This window comes from Siniperca chuatsi, linkage group LG11, assembly GCF_020085105.1.
Source record: "Siniperca chuatsi isolate FFG_IHB_CAS linkage group LG11, ASM2008510v1, whole genome shotgun sequence".
Taxonomy (NCBI): domain Eukaryota; kingdom Metazoa; phylum Chordata; class Actinopteri; order Centrarchiformes; family Sinipercidae; genus Siniperca; species Siniperca chuatsi.
The window spans coordinates 1,993,152-2,014,056 of record NC_058052.1 but is presented as its reverse complement, the minus strand read 5'-3'; the positions used below and the strand labels follow the sequence as shown (position 1 = coordinate 2,014,056).

General features: G+C 39.3%; 1 protein-coding gene across 1 annotated transcript in view; it reads left to right on the top strand.

Moving 5' to 3' along the window:
• Positions 1-20,905, top strand: part of ttc27 (tetratricopeptide repeat domain 27) — a 126,775-nt gene that overhangs the window by 18,655 nt on the left and 87,215 nt on the right. The window contains exons 4-6 of the mRNA XM_044214343.1: positions 7,040-7,180; positions 10,308-10,410; positions 20,712-20,870. Of these exons, the coding sequence (XP_044070278.1) occupies positions 7,040-7,180; positions 10,308-10,410; positions 20,712-20,870 (403 nt within the window). The remainder of the gene's footprint in view (positions 1-7,039; positions 7,181-10,307; positions 10,411-20,711; positions 20,871-20,905) is intronic.

The window sequence follows — 20,905 nt, the reverse complement described above, 5'->3', positions numbered from 1 at the left end:
ACCAACATTACAGCAGTACAATACATATAAAACATCGACTAGACAGTGCAACATCATTCAATACAGAGAGAGAATCGAGTTATTGTGCTATGTGAACCTTATAGCAGTAATATTACAATTTACATCTTCAGTGACTTCTGCACTGGTAGAAACAGCAGTGCAGAAAGAGGAGGAAGTATAAAGGAGGAAAATAAAACTTCAGAATATAGGTCTTTGAACATAAACGTCTGAACGTGAAGAATTCACAACATAGGCCTATAAAATATTGTTCTTTCTACTTGAGTATTTTCTTTTCATGCTACTTTCTACTTCTACTCCACTACATCTCAAAGGGAAATACTGTACTTTTTACTTCATTACATTTATCTGACAGCTTTAATTACTTTAATTAGTCGATTGACAGAAAATCAATTGGCAACTATTTTGATCTTTTAAAGCTGGAGTGTGGAAGTTGTATCTCCCCCTACTGGCAGTGAGAGTAATTACACAAACACAGTGAGCTCGCCCCAGGCTCCTGTTCAGAAATAGTTACAAAAATACAGAGAAATTTCCACAGCTCCAAGACAATAATCCATTATTTAGGAAGAGTTAAATGTAATAGCTACATAGCTTACTGCAAATATTTTACAAACCTGTCCAAGAGCAGTAACGTGACATCTGTGTCTGCCTTCAGTCCCTTCTCTCAGTGCTCTCTAACAAGGAAAAGCTAAAGCTATGCCAGTGGTTATCCGTGTTGTGTGTGCTGTCGATCGCTTTCTTTTTTTGACTGTAATCCTTCCTCTGAACGCTGCGTTTCTATTTTTATCTGGAGCATCAGACACTTTCCTTGGACACTTCTTGGGTAGGCTGTATAAATAGTTTATGTTGCCAAAGCATATTAACACAAACTATACAATCATAATAAACAAAATAAACAATTTTCAAAACTAAACATTCTCTCCAATGGACCTTTTGTTTTTTACAGCAATGGCGGATCGTGGAGTTCTCTCATGGCTTTGTTGCTCCCCGCTTCCGCTCTGGCAAACCAATTATTGCTGTTTGGCGTAAAACGCATCATTACCAGTACCATTATCAGTAAAACTCTGATATACTGCCAAATACAGAGAGATTTACCTGGCAGTGAGAGATTTAACCAGCATTGTGTGAACTCCTTTGGCAAGGGCTTGAATGTAACGGCCGTTCATTTATATGTAAAAGTCCCGCAAGCTAGCTTTAAGTCATTATTCATGTAAAAACATTTCATGTTCCAGCTTCACAAATGTGAAGATTTGCTGCTTTTCCTTTGTAATTATTTTAATAATTTTATTTTACTGTTAATAATATTGAGGTTTGGACTGTTGGTTGGACAAAGGAAGCATTGTGAAGGCGTCACTTTGGGCCCTGGGTAATTGTGATGCCATTTCTCACTTTTTTCACAGTTTTATAAACCAAACAATCAATTAATGGAGAAAATAATCATTAGTTGCAGTCCGATACAAAACAGTTCAAAATGAGCTCCACCTCAACCAACTACAACAGTATAATCCTGCTTTTACATTAATGCATGAGTAATAACAATCTAATGATATAATATTTAATAGTATAACTTTCACTTAAGTAGCATTTTCAATACATTACTTTTACTTGTAACAGAGTATATTTACCATGTGGTATTAGCACTTTTACTTAAGTAAACGATCTGAATACTTTGTCCACACTGGTCATAAGAGAAATTGAGTACTCCAGTTGTTCATCAAAAGGTTGTGTCAAATTGAATTCATTGTACATTTCACTAATGTAATGTTTTCCCTCCAAAAAACATAGTTGTAATACATAACATTTTATAATGCATTATAACAGTGATTGTAATGCATAATAAAATGGTTAAAATGTATTACAACTATGAGAATTATAATTCACTATGATCCTTGCAAAAAATGTCAGTGAGTGACCAGCAATTATGATACTTGACCTTATAAGTCATTATAAAAAGCATTATGAATATTTGTTGAGTGCTTATAATTATACATTGCAAGCACAGTATAACACAAGTGTTTATAATGCATTATAGACATGGACTTCATAGAAGGTGTTACCACATTACTACTAGGTTTAGTATTGTGATCAGTTTATAGATACATTCATAGTGTAGTAACAGTCTTATGCACATGCACAGGTATTTAAAACAGGAAATTGGAGTGGTACATTCTTAAAGAAGTGCCAAGAAATTTGAAGGGTTTTAGTGTCAGCGAACTGAGCTCAAAATTTTGTGATTGTCCAAATGTAAAAAACGACTCCATTTTAAGTTTAATTGATTTTTAACTGCCACAAAATAGTGACAATTGAATCCAAAAAATGTCTGTTATGCTACGGGCTTTCCAAACTCATATGTCAGTCTGTATTTGAAATTGTATTGATATTTGTGGAGCCATTTATTTCTATTAACCTGACCTTTCTTGAGCACACAGAACAGATTGTGCATTATGACCCAGTCAGGTCAACATTTAAAACGGCAACATTTTGGAGCAAAATCGCTTAATTTCACTTGAATCACTGTGACCAGCGGATCTGCTTGTGGAGGCGAAGTAACAGCGTGTAAATCTTTTGCATCGAGTTCAACTCTGGCAAACTTTGGCACGTGAATTTGCACCATTGACCAATAACAAATCTAGTCCAAAAGAGAAGAAGCTGTCGTAGTTTAAAAGCCGTGTCACATTATCCACTTTTATAAAACCTTTCTATGCAGGCATATAAACTGTTCCACAAAAGGAGCTGATGGTACATATTACTTCTCTTAACTGTTAACTCATTGTCTGGTTAGTGACCATACAAGCTAGCTTGCTAGTTTGCAAGCCAGCTAGCTAGGAGAGCTTTTGTGACTGACTAGCACTAGGAAGTTACCGACTGGTTATTGTTTAAACTGTTCGCTTCGCCAGCTATCGTAGTTAAACAAAGTATTAGAGCCTGCACATATAAAACTGCTAAAAATAGAAAAGACATTAAGAAGAAACGTTAAACAAGAAAATATTAAATCTAATACATCACAAAGATTCAGTAAAATGTAATACATGAATCACACATCATCTAAAAATGACAATGATCATAGAAACTACTATTTTTCCCTTTCCATAGAGGCATGCTTTGCCCCCTGTATCAGACAGTGTTATACAGCCATGCTCTGATTGGTCAAGTCTGAGAGGAGATTGACTCTCAATCATGCAGGTCACAACCATCTGAGTGATGAATTTGTGTGTGTCTATATATATAATATTGCTTGTACTGCTTTGTGATGTTTATTTGACCATGCCTGACAAAGATCGTTGTTAAATTGAAACCTTGCTCTGTTAAATAAAATTTACCGGGAGCTATCAGTATAGTGTGTTGATCTTTTGCCTTCAACTACTGTCAACTAGTTCAGTTAGTAGTTACTAAGTCAGTGAGCTGTTAGCACCACCTATTGTGCGAGGAAACATGGATGAACTTTGCTGTGCCACTTTCTGGTGTGACCTGGCCTTAAGACAGAATTATATATATTTGGTCAGCTCCTAATCCACAACTGGAACCTTTAAACCTGTACCTGACGCCCTGCTCGACTACGATGTGATTGTATTAATCAAATATATTTACCATAGTCCTTACTATGAAAAACGTAAAATTGTATATTATATTTTGTTATATTTGAACCATTGCCAAATATTGAATCATGGTCTTTTCTGAGTGTGGTAAAGATTAATTTTATGTTGGTGTGAAGTGAGCTGTAGATGGGCATGGTGCAAGAGAAGAGCCCAGTAATGAAGCATCTCTGGGGTCATAATTACACCGGGTTGAGGAGATTACTTCCTCCAGGCACTGCACAGCAGAATTATGCGTTTCACACAGCCATTACACCAGAAGAGAGGGCTATTTCTTTTATCAAAGCACTCCCTTTGGCATCAATAATTTATCTGCGCAGCCACACCAAGGTTGTGTTGTAAAGCAGTTTGTCCATACATGCCTGACAGCACAGGTGAAAGGGAGGGCAAACATGGCACAGCCGTTGACAGGTGGATTTAATTCATTCAGGGACAAGATGAAAAAGTTAAATGTACTTAAGAATGTAATTCATATGAATTTTTTTCCAAATTCAGGGAAAGGTGACCATGCTGATACGACCAAAGTTTAATGATCACCATGGTGAATGATATCCTGTTTGTACTGTATGCAGTATCAATGAAATGCAAATCAGCAATTCAAATATTTGAAAAACATAATGCATACAATGTATAATGGTGCTTATATACACATTACACATGACATGTAAAATAAGTGTGTGCACATTGTTAAAACTATAACGCTGTGTGTTGGAGGCATTTCAGTGATGGCCATTGGTTGGCGCTGTGGGTAGCCATGGTAGTTTACTTAAGGGTAGGACTAATTGATACAGGTCTATGGTTTTTGACCTTGAGTCTGGGTAAAGGTGGGGTCTTTATTTTGAGAGATGTGCATTTGTTATAGTTTTGAAGATAAAGGATTGGCAGATCCTACTTTAAGTTTATTGCTTTTTGACAATTTTTGGTCACAACAGAAGATTCAATCAGCCTGTGTTGGAAGCACGCTATCTATACTGGAGCCACGCGTACAGAACTGACCAAAACAAACGGTGTGTCAACACTATGTAATGATCAGATATTGATTTTATAGCTGGAGACAACATGCACACAATGGAAAGTATTTAGTCATTAATCTGAACTGCTTCTTTAGTTCTGAGGTCAGGCATGAAGTTCTCAGAATTCATGCTTTGGAGACACTGCAATGCTACCACAACAAAAGACAACTGGATAAGGAGATAAACGAGGACACACGGAAGGTAGCCCAAGTTAAGGTGCCGTCAGTGACATTAGAACTGAACAAACCATTGAGGTAAAAAGGTTAGAAATTGGGGAAGTGGATTGTTTTACTTTGACAGCAGTCACTTTAAAGCTGCACTAGTCAATATTTTTATATTAACAATCAATGAAATGACCACATCTCCCATCAGTTCAGTTAATCAAATAGCTGTTGTTTTGCTAATTGATGGCTGTTTCTCTAATCCGAGAGACAACTGACTAATCCGAACTTTGTAGACAGGTTGGGAATGTCATCTTCCTGGATTAAAAACGTTATTTGCTCCCAACAAATGCTACCGCAGCTTCCGTGTCGACTAGAAATAATTTTTCTAGAATTATACTTCACTTACTACTGATTAACCCCCCCCTTCCACATAGAAGCTATGATGAACCCACTGTACAGTACCTGAATGGACACAGTTAGAGACTAGCTTAAGTGTCTTTTCGTTCCATTGTTTTGGTTTTTGGGCCCACAAAACTCCGCTCTTATCAGCACTGTGTATTTTTAACGCTGCACTAATCAATATTTTTGTTTTAACAACTGATCAATTTACTTGCAATGTGAGAGATGTTGCTCGTAGTCAAGAACACAAAGAGAATTATCACCCACTCTGCAGCTCCCCTCAGCTTTGTAGAGTGTTTTAGTGTCTTTCAGCTCATTGTTTCGGTCTTATGTCCTGCAACTTCACTGTTTTGGTTCAGTCTCACTGCTCTCATCAACTTTGTTTCTGGCTGTTTTCAGTGAAAAAGCTCTGATAGACCCACTGCACAGTTGGAAACCAACTGGTGAACATAGTGGAGCAGCTAGCAGCTAAAGAGCCAGATATTTCCCTCAGTAGTTCGTGGAGACCAAAACTGAGCTTAAAGGAGAGAGAAAATTGGGCTTATTTTTGTCAGGTGGACGAAAACACACCTCCAAATGAATGCTAATATTGCTCTGTGTGCTGCATGTGTATAGCTAGTAACGACTTTAGAAGGCGATTACATATCAGATGTGTTATTCAGCTTGTTGTGGAGTTGTGCCCTCAAATGGCCCCAAAAACATAAAAAATTTGGCAGCTTTGAGACTATGCAATCATACTTTTGGGGACTATTTTTGGTCTGTCTCTGTAATTGTTTGGTTGTGTTTGTGTTGTCTTTGTTCCGCTTGGAGTGCTTGTGTTTAAATTTTTTGCAGACTGTTCCAAAAATGGCAAATTATCTAGATAAATGGCCTAGGAACACTTTATGATACTTCATTAAGTAGTGATGGGAATAACTGCAGTTTGAAGCGAGCCGAATCTTATGGCTCTGTTCCTTTCCGAGAGCCGGCTCCCAAACGGCTCTTCATTTAGTACTACTTCTGCTGGTCACTGCCTAAGTTAGATTCTTATTTCTTGCAAGAAATAAATATGCAATATTCTTCATCTGCAATACATTGAAATATTCATTCATATTGATGGTTAAAAAGTGGGATATGTCAAGAATTTATAACAAAAATAACACCCTAGTAATGAAATAGTATGGTTAATAAATAATTATTAACTCTAACTCTATACAGACACATACAGTATATTTCAATTAGATTTGTATGATATCATATGAAACAAAAAATATTTCTGCTCTGTTCAGAAGTGTAATTTGTTTGTCTTCATGCATTTCTTTTTCTTTTACTGGAGGGGTGACTACTACCAATAAGACATGTTTAATTGCCTCTGGGCTGAACTGTTGTGAGTGTGCAAAAGTGTGTATTAACAAGCAGCGCTTTCCAATACTTCAACTCTTGACTGAAGTGAAGGGACATGGCAATTGAATGGTGTGTGCCTGAGACCACTAGGCCACAGGGATGCTCGTGACAAAATATTGAAGAGTTACTTGGTCTAGCTATATATGTATCAGCGTATATGTTGGCAGAAATTGCAACAAAAATTTGCAGTACAGAAATGCAAACTAGGTTTGACGTAATTTAGAAACCGTTCCAAGATTACATAGTTTGTTCACCAGAGAGCACTGACAAGTTGATTTTACAACTACAAAAAGTCCCGCTTAGCATGTATCTTGGTTACTTGGTTATTATCACCATATTTTATTTTTGTTTCTTCTGTAACCACATGTCCCTGATAGAATCCTACCCCCCTATCCCCTGCAAGGCTGTAGTTACAGAATTTATGCAAATTTGAGTCATTTCTGCTGAAATTAATATCTTTGACTGGCAGCCCCAGACCCTGGTTGAGGCTATCCACTCCAGCCTACTCCTGGATGGGGAGTCTGTGTACAGCCTGGTGGCCAACCCCTTCCTCCTCCTGCTGGCCAGGGTTATTTTCACCAAGTGCTCTTCTAAGATGGACAGCCTCCAGGTAAGACTGTCTTTCTGTTACAACCACCTCTTCCTGATGAATTACACTTTTTTTGGTTGAGATTTTGTTTAATAGTTTCTCAGCCCCTATAAGAACACTTTAATTTTAGTTCTTTTTGTATTGTGCATGGGATTTTAACTGGTGTTTCATCAGGTCAGCCCAGCTTTGACTGGTGTGTTTTTGTGGCTGTTAGCAGGGCTGTATAGTGTATATAGGGCCTACTATGGTTGTATAGTATATACATAAGGCCTTTCTCAATACAAAGTACTTCAAGTTTTGAACGAGCATTAAAGGGGTTTTCGAACTTGTCAAGTTGAAAGCAGGACTCCAAACTCCACAGAATGGGAAGACACTACGATCACTTTGCAGTTGGGACAACAGCGTTCTTACTGACATCGCCAGTTTAGCTGGGCTCCCCCTAATTTTACCTTCAGCCAAACCAATTTGGCAGCAACAAATATTAAATTTCGATTCTCAGACCAAAGTTATTCTTCCAAAAGAAATTATAATATTTAAAACACTACGGTGACATCAGAGCCAGTAAATTATCAAAGAAATTATCCATGGTCATGGTGGAGCTGTTTAACTTCTCATCTTGCTACAGTGTTGTACGGGTGTACTCCAGGACCCAGTGACATCACAGTTGGGTGTGGTTACACCCATCGGTGATGCTGAGTGTGGTCAGAGGTGAAACACTGCTTTTTAGCCTGGTGTTAAGTTACTCTTTAACAAGTCCACAAGAACATCAATGTGACAATTTTATGATTTGTTACAGTGTATCTTTGTGAATTGTCAAAACCAAAACTCAATAAATACATGTTTATGAAAACAAAATCAGGTCCACAAGAACACAAATACAGACAAGAACAAAGATTAAGAGGGGCCTTTTATAACTGAGGAGTGGCTAGTCTTCTATCACCCGATCAGCTAGCAGGCTAACAGCTAACGTAGCCATAGAGGCTCATCATCTCTTAATGAGTCTCCAGCAGACTGGTTGCCAAAAGGCATGTTGCTTATTAAAGAGAGGCACTCTGTTTCTTGGCTCTTGACTGTATATTTGCTGTCTTTTTCTACTTCAAGTCTGTAGCCTACCATATGTAAATAACCAAAAGCAAAATATATAGCACTGGCAGTCATTCTCTGCTTAAGTCATAGCCTCTTAAAGAGCAAATTAACGTGTTATCACAATAGGGCAGAAAATCATTGTTGCACTGATGTCAGAAGACGTGCTTTGCCTCAGCTGTCAAGTGCCTGCTCTGACATCTGATGTGGACACAAGTGCAACAATGCTTTTCTGCTATAGGTTATTTAGTGTTAATTTGCTCTTTAAAAGCTAATGAGGGAGAGGGGAATTTATTACAGCACTATTCTCCACCATGCAGCTGGGAGTTGGGACTGTCTAGTTTAAGTGCCAACTTTAATAATAATAATAAAAAAACTTTAAGTGCATAACCCCACCGACGCTCCCTCCAGATGATGATTTTTATCCATATTCCACCCCCTCTGGCAGCTGTTCACAGCCAATTGCACAACAGTAAATATGGAAGGAGGCGCTCTGCTGGTCAGGAGACAGGTGTACATGTGTATGCTGACATGATGAATGTGTGTGTGAACATGCTTAGTTAGAGCGTCTGTGTGTGCTGGAGGATATTGATTCGGTGAGACAGACAATTAAACCTCCATGTAACCACGCAACAGGGGATGGGGTCATCTTGCATTGGAAATGAGGCAGGATATATCATCCCTGACACACAAATAAGCTTTTTACAGAGTTCACTTCCACTCTCCCAGTGCTGAAAGAGAACAGGAGGGTACAAGGGGTAAGGGGTTTTTGGTGAAAGAGGAAATATAGCACTTACATGGCTGCAAGACATTCATTTTATTCCCTCTGTGCTGCTTTGCATTCTGCAAAGGAGTTAGCTGTTTGTAGTGTCTGGTCAGCACTTAGGTCCAGCATACAGCGATCTGGATGTTGAGGTCCCTTTAGCACAAATAAAACACCAAGAGCAGCATTATATGTTTATTTATTAACCTAAGTATGTACCCATCATTTACACCTGCTCTCCTTACTGATATTAAACTGGTTTACAATTTTAAATGATCTCTCCTTATGTTAAAGCATAAGTCACAAGTTTCAAATATGGATCTTATTTTTGTAGTTTTGGCCCTCAATCCTTTCAGTAATAGTAACATTGTACTGACCAAGTTTGAGATCTAGGAACGCAGTGACATAAACAGAAGTCTGATTGTCTGACTCGTGTTTCTTTCCCCATATGACAGATAATAAACAACCAGGTTGACTTGGTTAAATTATTTGAAGGAAAAAATCAAGGTTATCTGTAAAATTATTTCCCAAACTCAGTTTACATAGTAAAGAGTTACGTTGGTAAGTACGGTAGGTAGTTTTGTGTGCACGCACTTTTCCTGTTCAATTAGGAATTATTGCTGATATTTCAGGTGGGCTCACTTTTAGTTTTACCTTCAAATAAAGTGGTTTAGATGGCCTGGCAAAACTTTTGGCTTGTTGGTTAAAACCTGTTTGATTGTCTGACAGTTTGTGTTTCTTTAACTGTCAGGTTATGTTGTAGCAATGATACCACGTATCCAGATCTCCGCAATTACTTAGGTGAGCACAATATTATCGTAACTGACTAAGAGTGGTTAGAGCTACATGAATAAAACCGTTGTAACAAACCAGAGTTATCCTTTAAGTCCCTCGCCAACATCATGTTTGCAGTAGGAAATATGCTAAATACAGCAGCACAACATTCATAGTCAGTCATAACATTTTAATTATAGATTTAAAGATTAAGTAATTATAGATAGAAGGAATATCAGGATATTTTACAAATGGGATGTATACCAGAACACATTTCCCAACATTTCCAAAACTTTATAAGATCATAGGTAATGGAAACCAGATATACAAAACATTAGTTGATAGATAAAGAGGCATCAGACTGATGCAATTTTTTAGTGAGCTGCTGTATAGTGGGAGTTTTTGCTTACTCTTCCCATCACCCTCTTCATGAATTCTCATTTCATTTATGAATTGACAGAATTTGTCATTTATTCTCACATTCTTATTTGTTTGTATGTTTGTTTTTTTTCATGCGTATTTTTTTAGCTGCTGCCCTGGTGGACCCTGCGCTATATCAACCTGCACCAGCAAATCCTGGAGGCCTGTTCTCCGCAGCTTCTCATCTTGGCCCACAGCAGCATGGACAAAGGTCAGTGAACACTAGAATGTGGACGTCCCTCTACACATATATTTGTTTGGGTTTGTTTTTCATGATGTGTGCCAGGCCCAACAGCCTCAGGAGTGTATAGCTCATGTTAATACTCACTTGACAAGTTTGTTCTGTGTTGCACTACAGGACCGGAGATTTCATTGATAGGTTTTCCACACATAATAAACCATAGTCTGCTTATGGTTGAATGAAAGTACTGTCATTGCTGTAAGAACATTTTTTATCAGTGCACCATTTATTCCTATCATATTTTCTCCCATTGAAACTAGACAAGAATCAGAATCAGCTTTATTGCCAAGTAGGTTTACATATGCAAGGAATTTGCCGTGGTGTTTTGGTGCAAAACAATAAACGTAGTAGAAATATAAAGCAAATACTGCGGTGAAGAATCCTAAATGTAAAATATAAAATTCACAATTAAAGAATATTAAAAAATATAAGAAAATAATAAAGAATATGTACAATATGACTGTTACAAAATGACAGTTTGTGCAATGTGCAAAATATTAACATGAGAATGTGCAAAAGAACAAAATGAGGACTTTGGAGTGCCCTAGTCAAAGTCCTGACCTGAATCCTATGGAGATGCTGTGGCATGACCTTTTAAAAAGGCAGTTCATGCTCGAAACACACGCGGCCGTGGACTAGTGAGTGTGAGAGCCACTATCCAGGATGAAACATCCAAGATCCACAAGTACATCATAGATAAGGCCCCAACAGATGACGTGCTCAGTGAATGTCTCAGGCAATGGGGAACAGAGGAAGAGGTGCTGGAGGAGGGACCGTCATGGGAGGACAAACCCCTACATGGGATGTACCACCGGAACATAACTGAAGTGGCTGATATCAAGAAGTCCTACCAATGGCTAGAGCGGGCTGGATTGAAGGACAGCACAGAGGCACTCATCATGACTGCACAGGAGCAGGCCCTGAGCACCAGAGCAACAGAGGCCCAGATCTACCACACCAGACAAGACCCGAGGTGTAGGGTGTGCAAAGAGGCCCCTGAGACAATCCAGCACATAACTGCAGGGTGTAAGATGCTGGCAGGAAAAGCATACATGGAGCACCATAACCAAGTGGCTGGCATAGTGTACAGGAACATCTGCACGGAGTATGGACTGGAAACCCCGAGGTCAAAGTGGGAAACACCTCCAAAGGTGGTAGAGAATGACCGAGCCAAGATCCTGTGGGACTTCCAGATCCAGACTGACAGAATGGTAATGGCGAACCAACCAGACATCGTGGTGGTGGACAAACAGCAGAGGAAAGCCGTTGTGGTTGACGTGGCGATACCAAGTGATGGCAACATCAGGAAAAAGGAACATGAGAAACTAGAGAAGTACCAAGGGCTCAGAGAAGAGCTGGAGAAGGCCTGGAAGGTGAAGGCAACAGTGGTGCCCGTGGTCATCGGAGTACTCGGGGCAGTGACCCCCAAACTGGAGGAGTGGCTACAGCAGATCCCTGGAAGAACACCAGACATCTCGGTCCAGAAGAGTGCAGTACTAGGAACAGCAAAGAACCCTCAAGCTCCCAGGCCTCTGGTAGAGGACCCGAGCTCGAAGGATGAGACCACTCGCGGAGGGTGAAGGACAGTTGTGGGTGAAGTTTTTTATGTATATATGTATATGTTTATTTGTTTTAATTAGTTTTTTTTTCTTCTCATCTTTAGAATGTTGCTTGTTGGAGTTTATTGTTTAAAGGTAGAATGAATAGGATTTTCCTAAAAAACAATGTATAGACAAAAATAATCCCTCTCAATCATATACTGTATATAAAGATGGACGACACGAGATACCTCACTCAGTAGCTAAAATGGAGTGTTCAAGACACAGGGTTAAAAGAGGTGCTGCAGCAATGTACAGTATGAGGAAACAATATGGGTGGTTTTTTGAAACTTAAACCTGTAAACCTATTCTGGTACAACCCCAAAATTATGAGCCTGAAAATGAGCATAATATGACCACTTTAAGGCTTTACCGTCTACTGTTTTCATTGCTTTACTATTCAGTCCATGTAATGTTTCCATATCGTGTCTGATTTGTATTTTGAATTGTTGTATGTGTGGTGTCTTTTTAGTTCATTTGCATTTGTGAATGTAGAATTTTCCATATAAAATAAAGAGGTTTAAAATAAACAGTCTTTTACAATAATTCTTTCAATCCGTCTCTTTTCTAAATGAACAATTAAACCAGTCAACGTCTTAAAGAAATATTCTATATCTAACCAAAATAATTTAATACATAGGCATTCATAAAATAAATGACAGTCTTGTCCGATCACGAGCAGGGTTCAGCTGTCAATCATGACGTGAAACCCCCTTTCTAAAGCATTAAATAATTAAAACCAAACTTATCGGAAAAATTAACACTTGAACATACATCAGCGTGATGAGAACTACCTAAAATGACAGAAACCATATTTGGGAAAAAAATCACTTATGACCCACTAGAACTGTGTGGCGGTGTCTGTATCTGCAGAGACCCTGCCCTCTGCCTGTATTTTCTTAGTTTCTTCTTATTTTGCCACATTCGGGACGTTTCCGTGCGTCAACCTTTAGGTAGTGGTGTGGAGCCAGCGGGACTCTGTAAAAAGGTAGGTACCAGGTTACATTGCTGTCTCTGTGTCTCTCCTCTGCTCTCTGCTCACAATCTGTCCCGCAGGGCTGGGCGGAGGTGTTGGCATGTTTATTTGTGCTTTAGAACACTGATTGTGAAACAATCAGAAAATAACCTTTTTATTTATCTGTTTCACTGCATTGTTCTCACTAACACCGCTCCCTCTCATCATTCACTCTCTTGCTCCCTCGACCACCACAGCTTGCTCTCTAGCTCGTTGAGCTGGGAGGAGGGGCTAACTTAGAATGAGCAGGATTTGTCAGTTGCTGTTTGTAAACACACGATTCAACCTTTTTAAAGGCTGACGGTGTGTTTGTTGGAGTGCAGTCTGTTCTGTGAAGGTTAACAGAGTGTGAAGGGTGAGCAGTATGTGCAGGCTACAAAACAGCCCAATCCATATTCCAGAGGAGCGGTTGGCCACACAATCCTTTTACGAGTGGCGTGAGGAGGATGCTGCGAAAAGCATGCAGATCTGTTTTTCCCCACACTACACAGCTCTGGGGAGGTGCTGCCATGATGTTTGGTTTAGTTTAGTTTGGGAGTAAGATGGTTAATGGCTGACTTTATTTCCTGATCTCTCTTTACTCATACTGCTCATTAAACTGCTCATTAAACTCAATCAACAGTTTAATTTACTATGGGTAGTCAAAACAACACTCACCAACCTAATTTTTCTTTATTTTAGCTGTCACATTGGTTGAATCTAATTCTCTGCAGCAATCAAGGGATAGTTTAAGTGGGACAAACTCATGAATGCCGTTTGTTGTGTGTCTGCATGCTTTTTGAAGGTTTTGAAAGAAGCAGTTTGTCCACTGAGGCTGACCTAGCTTAGCTCAGTGCTGAAATTTTGGATCAAGGTAGAAAAAACACACCTTTAAATATCTACAAAGATAGATGGATGGTACAAAGCATCACATTGTAATTTACATGTTTCACGTTGCTAATTTTACAGTTAAAGGAAAGACTGACGTTATTATCTTTTATTATTGTTAACAAATTCCATGACCAAAACCAACAACGTGATAGGGTGTTTCCACACCTGCGCTTTTTAGTCCAGTAAAATCGGATTCTGTCAATTCGTTTGGGCAGGTGTGAACACAGTAATTGCCCTTGGGTGCGGACCTAAACAACTGCCCCAAGACCCTTGAGAGGAGGTCTCGGTCTGGTCCCAAATGAACTCTAGAGCGGTTCCTTTGTGGTGGGAACGTGATCCAACTGCCCTAACTGACCTAACTACCATAAACTACCATTAACATATCACGCTTACGGAACACGTCTTTGTTTTTAACATGTTGACGGTTAGCATGTCGTTATACATACTCAATATTAGCTTCCTTATTCTGCTCAGTCGTCTGAAAGCAGCACGTCTTCTTTGCAAAGTGTGTAGCAGTATAGCATTTTCAACACGTTTCCTCGAAGTGCATTCGGCATTCTGCTGGTAAAGTTTTGCCTGGTATTGCCAAGATAATTACCACTGTTTTGATGCCAACTGTGCTGGTGCTCCATGTTAAATTGCATAGCAATGTTTCTCTCACAGAAATATACACTAGTCCAGAACACAGGACCTTCACGTAGTTTGTAGCGATGCACTTTGGTTTGGACTAAATAGTGCATTTGTTATCAGTCAAAGGTGAATACACAATTAAGAGCGTCACTACAAAAAAATTACAGAGACATATTTGCTATTTCAAGGTTTTGGTTTTACTCAAACTATCAGGTGCAGGAAGAGGTGCCTGCTGCTCAGCTGCATTAGGTAGTCTGATGAGGTCATTAGTTTTGCAGGTATTTGGTCATAAAGCATTGGACAAATTTTGATCTGAAGATGGTGCTAGTTGAAAGGTCATGGGATCAGCAAAGTTATTAAAATTCATCCTCTGGGCACTATGGATATCTATCCAAAATTTCATGACAATCCATTCAATAGTCAAGCTCTTTCAGTCTGATGCAAAGTGGTGGACCGAACGAATGCCAAACCTACAGCCATGCTGCTAGCAAAGCTAAAAAACTTGTAAACTCCTGTTCAAAAAGAGGTTTATATCTGCTAATGAGTTCCATGAGTTATCAGAATCAGAATGAGAAATACTTCATTGATCCCCGAAGGGACACTCTTTGTTACAGCATCTATGGTCTTTTTCATGGATTATCTCCAATGTTTTGTTCCTGGTCAGGCCTGGAATTTTGTAATTTTAGGTACAAGGACACTTCGCCTGCAGCGGGGCAATATTTTTGAGGGCACAAAGGCCACATGCCAAGGCATCAAGGCCATAAGTTTAAAAACTGTGATTTTGATTCACTTAAATAGACTAATCCATTTCTAAAAGCATGAAGGCCTTTTTAATAAACAGTGTAGCACTTCTAGAGAAATATAAACACAATGCATATGTGCAACTCTCAACCAAAATTAGAAGGAAGAGAGCTGGTTCACTCATTAGCTACTTCCATCATCAGCTCCAGAAAAAAACGATGTGTTCAATTCAAAATGTTATTGATGAAGGCATTTTTAAAACAAGTTTTAACGTCTTCTGGATGCAGTCCGATGAGGTATGGGATTGTTCCCTATGGAGAAATAGTCAATAACAATAACATTAATAACATTTAATCAATATTAATCAACATTCTGAATTAAACACATAGTTTTTTCCGGAGCTGATGATGGAAGTATCTAAAGAGTGAGCCATCTCTCTTCCTTCTCATCTCTGGTACAGTGCAACTCTCAACAATCAGGCAGGATATATGGTTTCAAAACGAGAGTTCTTTCACACTTGCATTTTTATTGGTCACACCACACGTGTTTATTGTATTACTGTTACAATCAAGTACATGTACTAACGTTCCGTTGCCCGGGCGGATTTGACAGGAGAGGGCAGAGAGGCAGGGGAGGGAAAGAAAAAATAAAACAGGCAGAGAGCAGGGCACCAAGGCCACAGTGGCCAATGGGCATTCGATTTTCAGGAGGGCATCAAGGCCAGACAGAGGGGGAATGACGGCCATGGCCGTCGTGGCCTCCGGTGAAATTCCTGCCCTGTTCCTGGTACTGTTGAGGGGTTGAATGTAAAAGCGAAAACCTGAAGGCAGATATGCCTGTGTCAAATTTTAGAGCAACTTCATACTTTAGTTTTACTTTGAAATTGAGTCAGAATAAACTACAGTGCACTGGAGCCACACTGTGTGGGGGAGAGGGAGGAGGGAGGGGGGAGAGGGAGAGGTTAGGGAGAGAGAGAGAGAGAGGTTGGGGAGAGAGAGGCACAAGACTGTAGTTTATGGTCTTTTCATGGGAAAGAGTGAATGATATTAATTTTGTCATTAATTTTACATAACATTGTCGCACCCAAGATGGAGATATATATATATTTATATAGTAAATAGTATTATATATAATAAATAGATACAGCAGAACCAGAGATATCATCTTTTTCATTTCACACATTCGTCTTCTTTGTCAAAACCTACATTACCCACGCTGCAACTCGACTGCAGACAGTTGGTAGAGATTAGGGTGTCTTATGCTAGTAGCAGCCAATGTAGCCTTGAGCCACTAGCCTCAAGCAGAGAAGAGGAGTGGGCTACAGAGTTAAGCTCACTTCTTTCTAACTCCACAGCCCCAGATTTTTTTAATTTTCAAACTTGCAGTCTTCAGTCCCAACCGAAGCTGACTCAAGTAACATCACTTGAGGCAATCTGTCAGACTTTACACAGCTCCTTCTTTTTTTCAAATATGCAGTAGTTCTTCCCAACACCTGTAAACACATTTAGATGTGTAAAATTAGTGGAGCTCCCTTTTAAGGAATCACCAAAGTGATTACAATTCATCCAGAGGGGGACATGAATGTGTGTACCAAATTTGATGGAAATCCATCCAGTAGTACATTTCATGCTGGACCAAAGTGGTGAACCGACTGACCAACATTTCCATCCATAGAACCAATGTGACTTGTTCAGCAGTGGCATCTGTACAACTTTAATGAATTTGGTTACTATGCCCTTAGCAGAATTCAAACTCACAGCCTTGGAATCTGACAGGGGCACACAAGCGGCAATATCTTAAACCACTCTACTATTGATACAAACCGTTAGCAGACAGCATAAGATGACTATTTTTTTTACATGCATATCAATCTAAATGCTAATTAATAATATTAAAGAGTGAGGGAGTTGCATTGAATGATGGTACACGATAAACATACAGTGTAAAACAATTTTAATTGCAATAATAAATGAAAGACTGCCCTGAGGTGGTATCGAACCCAGAACCTTGCTGACCAGAAATTTGAGCATTATTAGTGGCAGGAGGTTTTCCAGAATGTGAGGATGTACACTGTGTGCGCAAAGTGTTTTAAAGTAAGAGATAATCTAAGTTTAATTAACAACCTATTGCCAGCTCCTGGATTTGAATCCCCAACCTCTGGATCTGAAAGGGGCACTGATCTTAAGTGGCAAGATCTTAAACCACTTGGCTATTCAGAAGACTGTTCAAAAATCAATCCAAATAAAACAAACATTAACAATAATAAAGTGCGCAGGACTCGTATTTAATCATGAGCACTTGAAAACACACAACATGCATGAATTGCCACATTGTTGGCAAGCATGACTTGCCAGCATGAGAATTTTAACCCTCAACCGTTGTATCCCCAGAAGTGGTGACTTACTGACTGGGCCGTTGGAGAGACATGGGTTCCACACACCTTCTCACAAGTTGAGGCAATGATATGAAGTGTGCCAGACCGGGGTGTTTTTGTCCGTATAAATATAGAGTGACGGACTTCTAAATTTCCACATGGGGCAGCTGTTCATAAAGTATGAATGCTTTAGCATTTGTAGTTGATGAGATTTCAGCTTTCAAACATTGCTCCCAAAGACTTCCCATTATAAATTTTAATACTTTATATTAATATTTTATATAAAATTATATAAAATCACTGAAACATGTTAGAATAAAGAATAAAGTAATAGCATAAATCTCATGAAAAAGATGTCTGTTTAGAAGTTGAAACGAAGTTTCTAAGAGAAACGGTACAGAACTAGGTAGATGCCCAAAAACAGTGAAATTAATAAATAATAAAGAGCGAAGAGAATAAAAGAAAATCTAACAATATATATCGTTAGTGATGATGATATGGTTTCCATCTTCACATGAAAAGTTTGACATTTGTGAGACAGTGTCCGTCCATTTTGCCTGCGTTTGAGCACCAAGCATCATCGATGCAAGCACAGTCCTCCTCCTTTCATCTTGCCGTAGTCTTGCGCTCTGTCCGCCTGTCGAGTGCTTCATCCAGGATGTTTATGGAGCAGGTCTCTGTAAAGATGTCGGCACAACAGTCGCTGATTTCCGTTGCTTGGCAATTTCGACCAGACATTAACCAGGAGCTGCCTTGAATGCAAGCTGGGCCAGCATGGCTCCTGTCCTGGCTCTTTTTCCTCTCCTCCTGGGCGATCACAGCAGCCGCCATGGTGCCTGTCTGGTCCGGTTGTCTGGCTCAAGGTCTGCTGCTCTTTAGTCTCTTTAGTGATTATGTATTACTGTCATAGGTTATATGTGTTTCAGCAATAAAGCTGAAAAATGAAAAAAGAGATGAAAAACAAGAATGTAGCTAGCGTAGTTTGAAGGAGGCACAGCCGTTGCCATAGTCAAAATCTTCTGATCCAGTCGATTTCCACAAACAATTTTGGCTTAACCCTTTAAATCAAATCCAGTCAGACATCATTCAATGATGTTTCCGGTTGTCTGTCAAGTTGACTTGACCGGTCCCATGCAACTACAGCTATGTTTTAAGATAAATAGTCCATGTAAGAACAAAATTTAAGAATGGTTGGGACAACTTTTAAATGAAAAGGTCATGAAATGGCAGCTGGAAACTACAAAATGCTACCTGTTTAAATTCTTAGTGTTACTTATTATAACCAGACTCTTTAGCCAAGGTAACAACCTGCAGCTAGACGACAGTTAAGTCTGCATTTAACTAAAAGGAAGAGCAAGACTTAAGGCGCCACTATACCCTGTCAGAACTGCTTGTCGAATAGCTTTGGAAACCCCCCACACCTTTCCGACATCGGATTGGGGGGGCAGTGTCGCACAATTTCAGTAGCTTTCCAAAACTAACAATCCGATATTCACACCAACTTCATGCTGTGATTTGCCAACTGTGCAGCTAAACTGGGTTTGAACTTCTCTCTCTAGCTCTTTTTCATTTGTTACACAACTATTTCTGTCACTTCTCATGTGAACAACAACGTTCAACACTATGAATAACTTCCAGGAGAGACTGTCTGAAAATGTATGCAGTTATCCCCATATTTAAACAATATTGCGTCCCGATTTCACGGGGCGTCGAGCATAACCTGACACTTAGTATAGCGTGTTAGCATGCTTACATTTGCTAGTTAGTACTAAATACAAGAGTCCAGTACAGCTGAGGCTGAGGGAAATGTCAGTAGTTCTGCCAGTATTTAATCATAAATGCAAATTTTGACCCAGTGATGGCGTCGGGTTGACATGAAGTAAGATAAAGTTCTTCAAAAGGAAAGCGGTCCATGACTATTATGACAGGTGGTCAAGGGGACGTCAGTCATGGAGATATTAGACGAGAGAATATTATAGCCTACAGTAGGTGATGTCACACTGTTGGTGCAACAGAGGTTGATACTGGACAGCGACCTGCATATTGACCCCGAGGCAGCTGTTGGAGTGAGAGGATTTTTCAACTACTGACCTGTATAAGTTGCTGTGCCGAAATACGACAATGAAAAAATTTAACGATAAATGATGTCTCAGTTAATTGGCAGCTGTGATGATGATATGGTGAACAGAATTTTTATTTTGTTTTAGTTATATATTGTATTTTAGTTGATTTTGGTATATTTAAATTCCAATTCATTCAGATTAAGGCATTTTGTTTGTACTTAAGAGAGAATTTTAAGTACGAGAAAATTGGTGAATGCCACAAATTCTCTTAAATCACTACATGCAACTTAAGAACAAAGTTGTACAAGTGGTTCTTGCATGAGAACCAATGTTCCAACACCTATGGGTCTCACGAATCTGCATAGGTTTAACAGGGGTTTTACAATTTCCACACTAGCTCTATGTGGAAATCAAGCACAGGATCCCAACAGAACCACATTGTGTGACTTCATACACACTGTTTAGGTACCAAGCTATCCTTATCCTTAAACAATTTTTCAAAGAAAAAAAACAATGAAGCAATTATGAATTTGGCCCATTATACCAGTCAGAATATATTGTGGAGAAGTATGTTTGGGAACACGCTGTGTCATATCCTGTCTCACACACACAGGATTTTTTGGCTTCAGTAACTGGCAAAGATGGTGTTGAGTGGTAAACTTGAAATCTAAGCTTGATATTGCCCCTTCAGAAATATAAAGGTATAATCACATTGAATCCATGTTTCTCCACAGTCTAGGGCATTTCACGTAACAATAAATAGAGCTGAAAGGTGAAAAGCAGGAGTAATGTGACTGGCTTTTTCATACTGATGACAATGAAAAACGTAGCCGTGGTTAACTGGGATAACAAGGTTGTTGACCATCCGCACGTTGCTCTGTTTTTTTTGTTTTTTTTCATCTCTCAGAAAAAATGGCCTTCTAGAGACTGGATTGTGGGTAGTGATGAAAAAATTTGAGTTCTTCTGTCCTCATTCACAGTGCTGAAATGCCAGTCTCTGTTGTCGGAACACAGTAACCTGGCTATCCAGTTCCACCTGGAGTGTGTCTACACTAGTCTGACCTACTATGAGTACCAGCCAGCCAAGGAACACATCAAGAAGGCCCAGGAGATCTCAGGGCTGAATATCAATATGACTGGTATGTAAAGTACTGCAGCATCTGGTGTTGGAGGA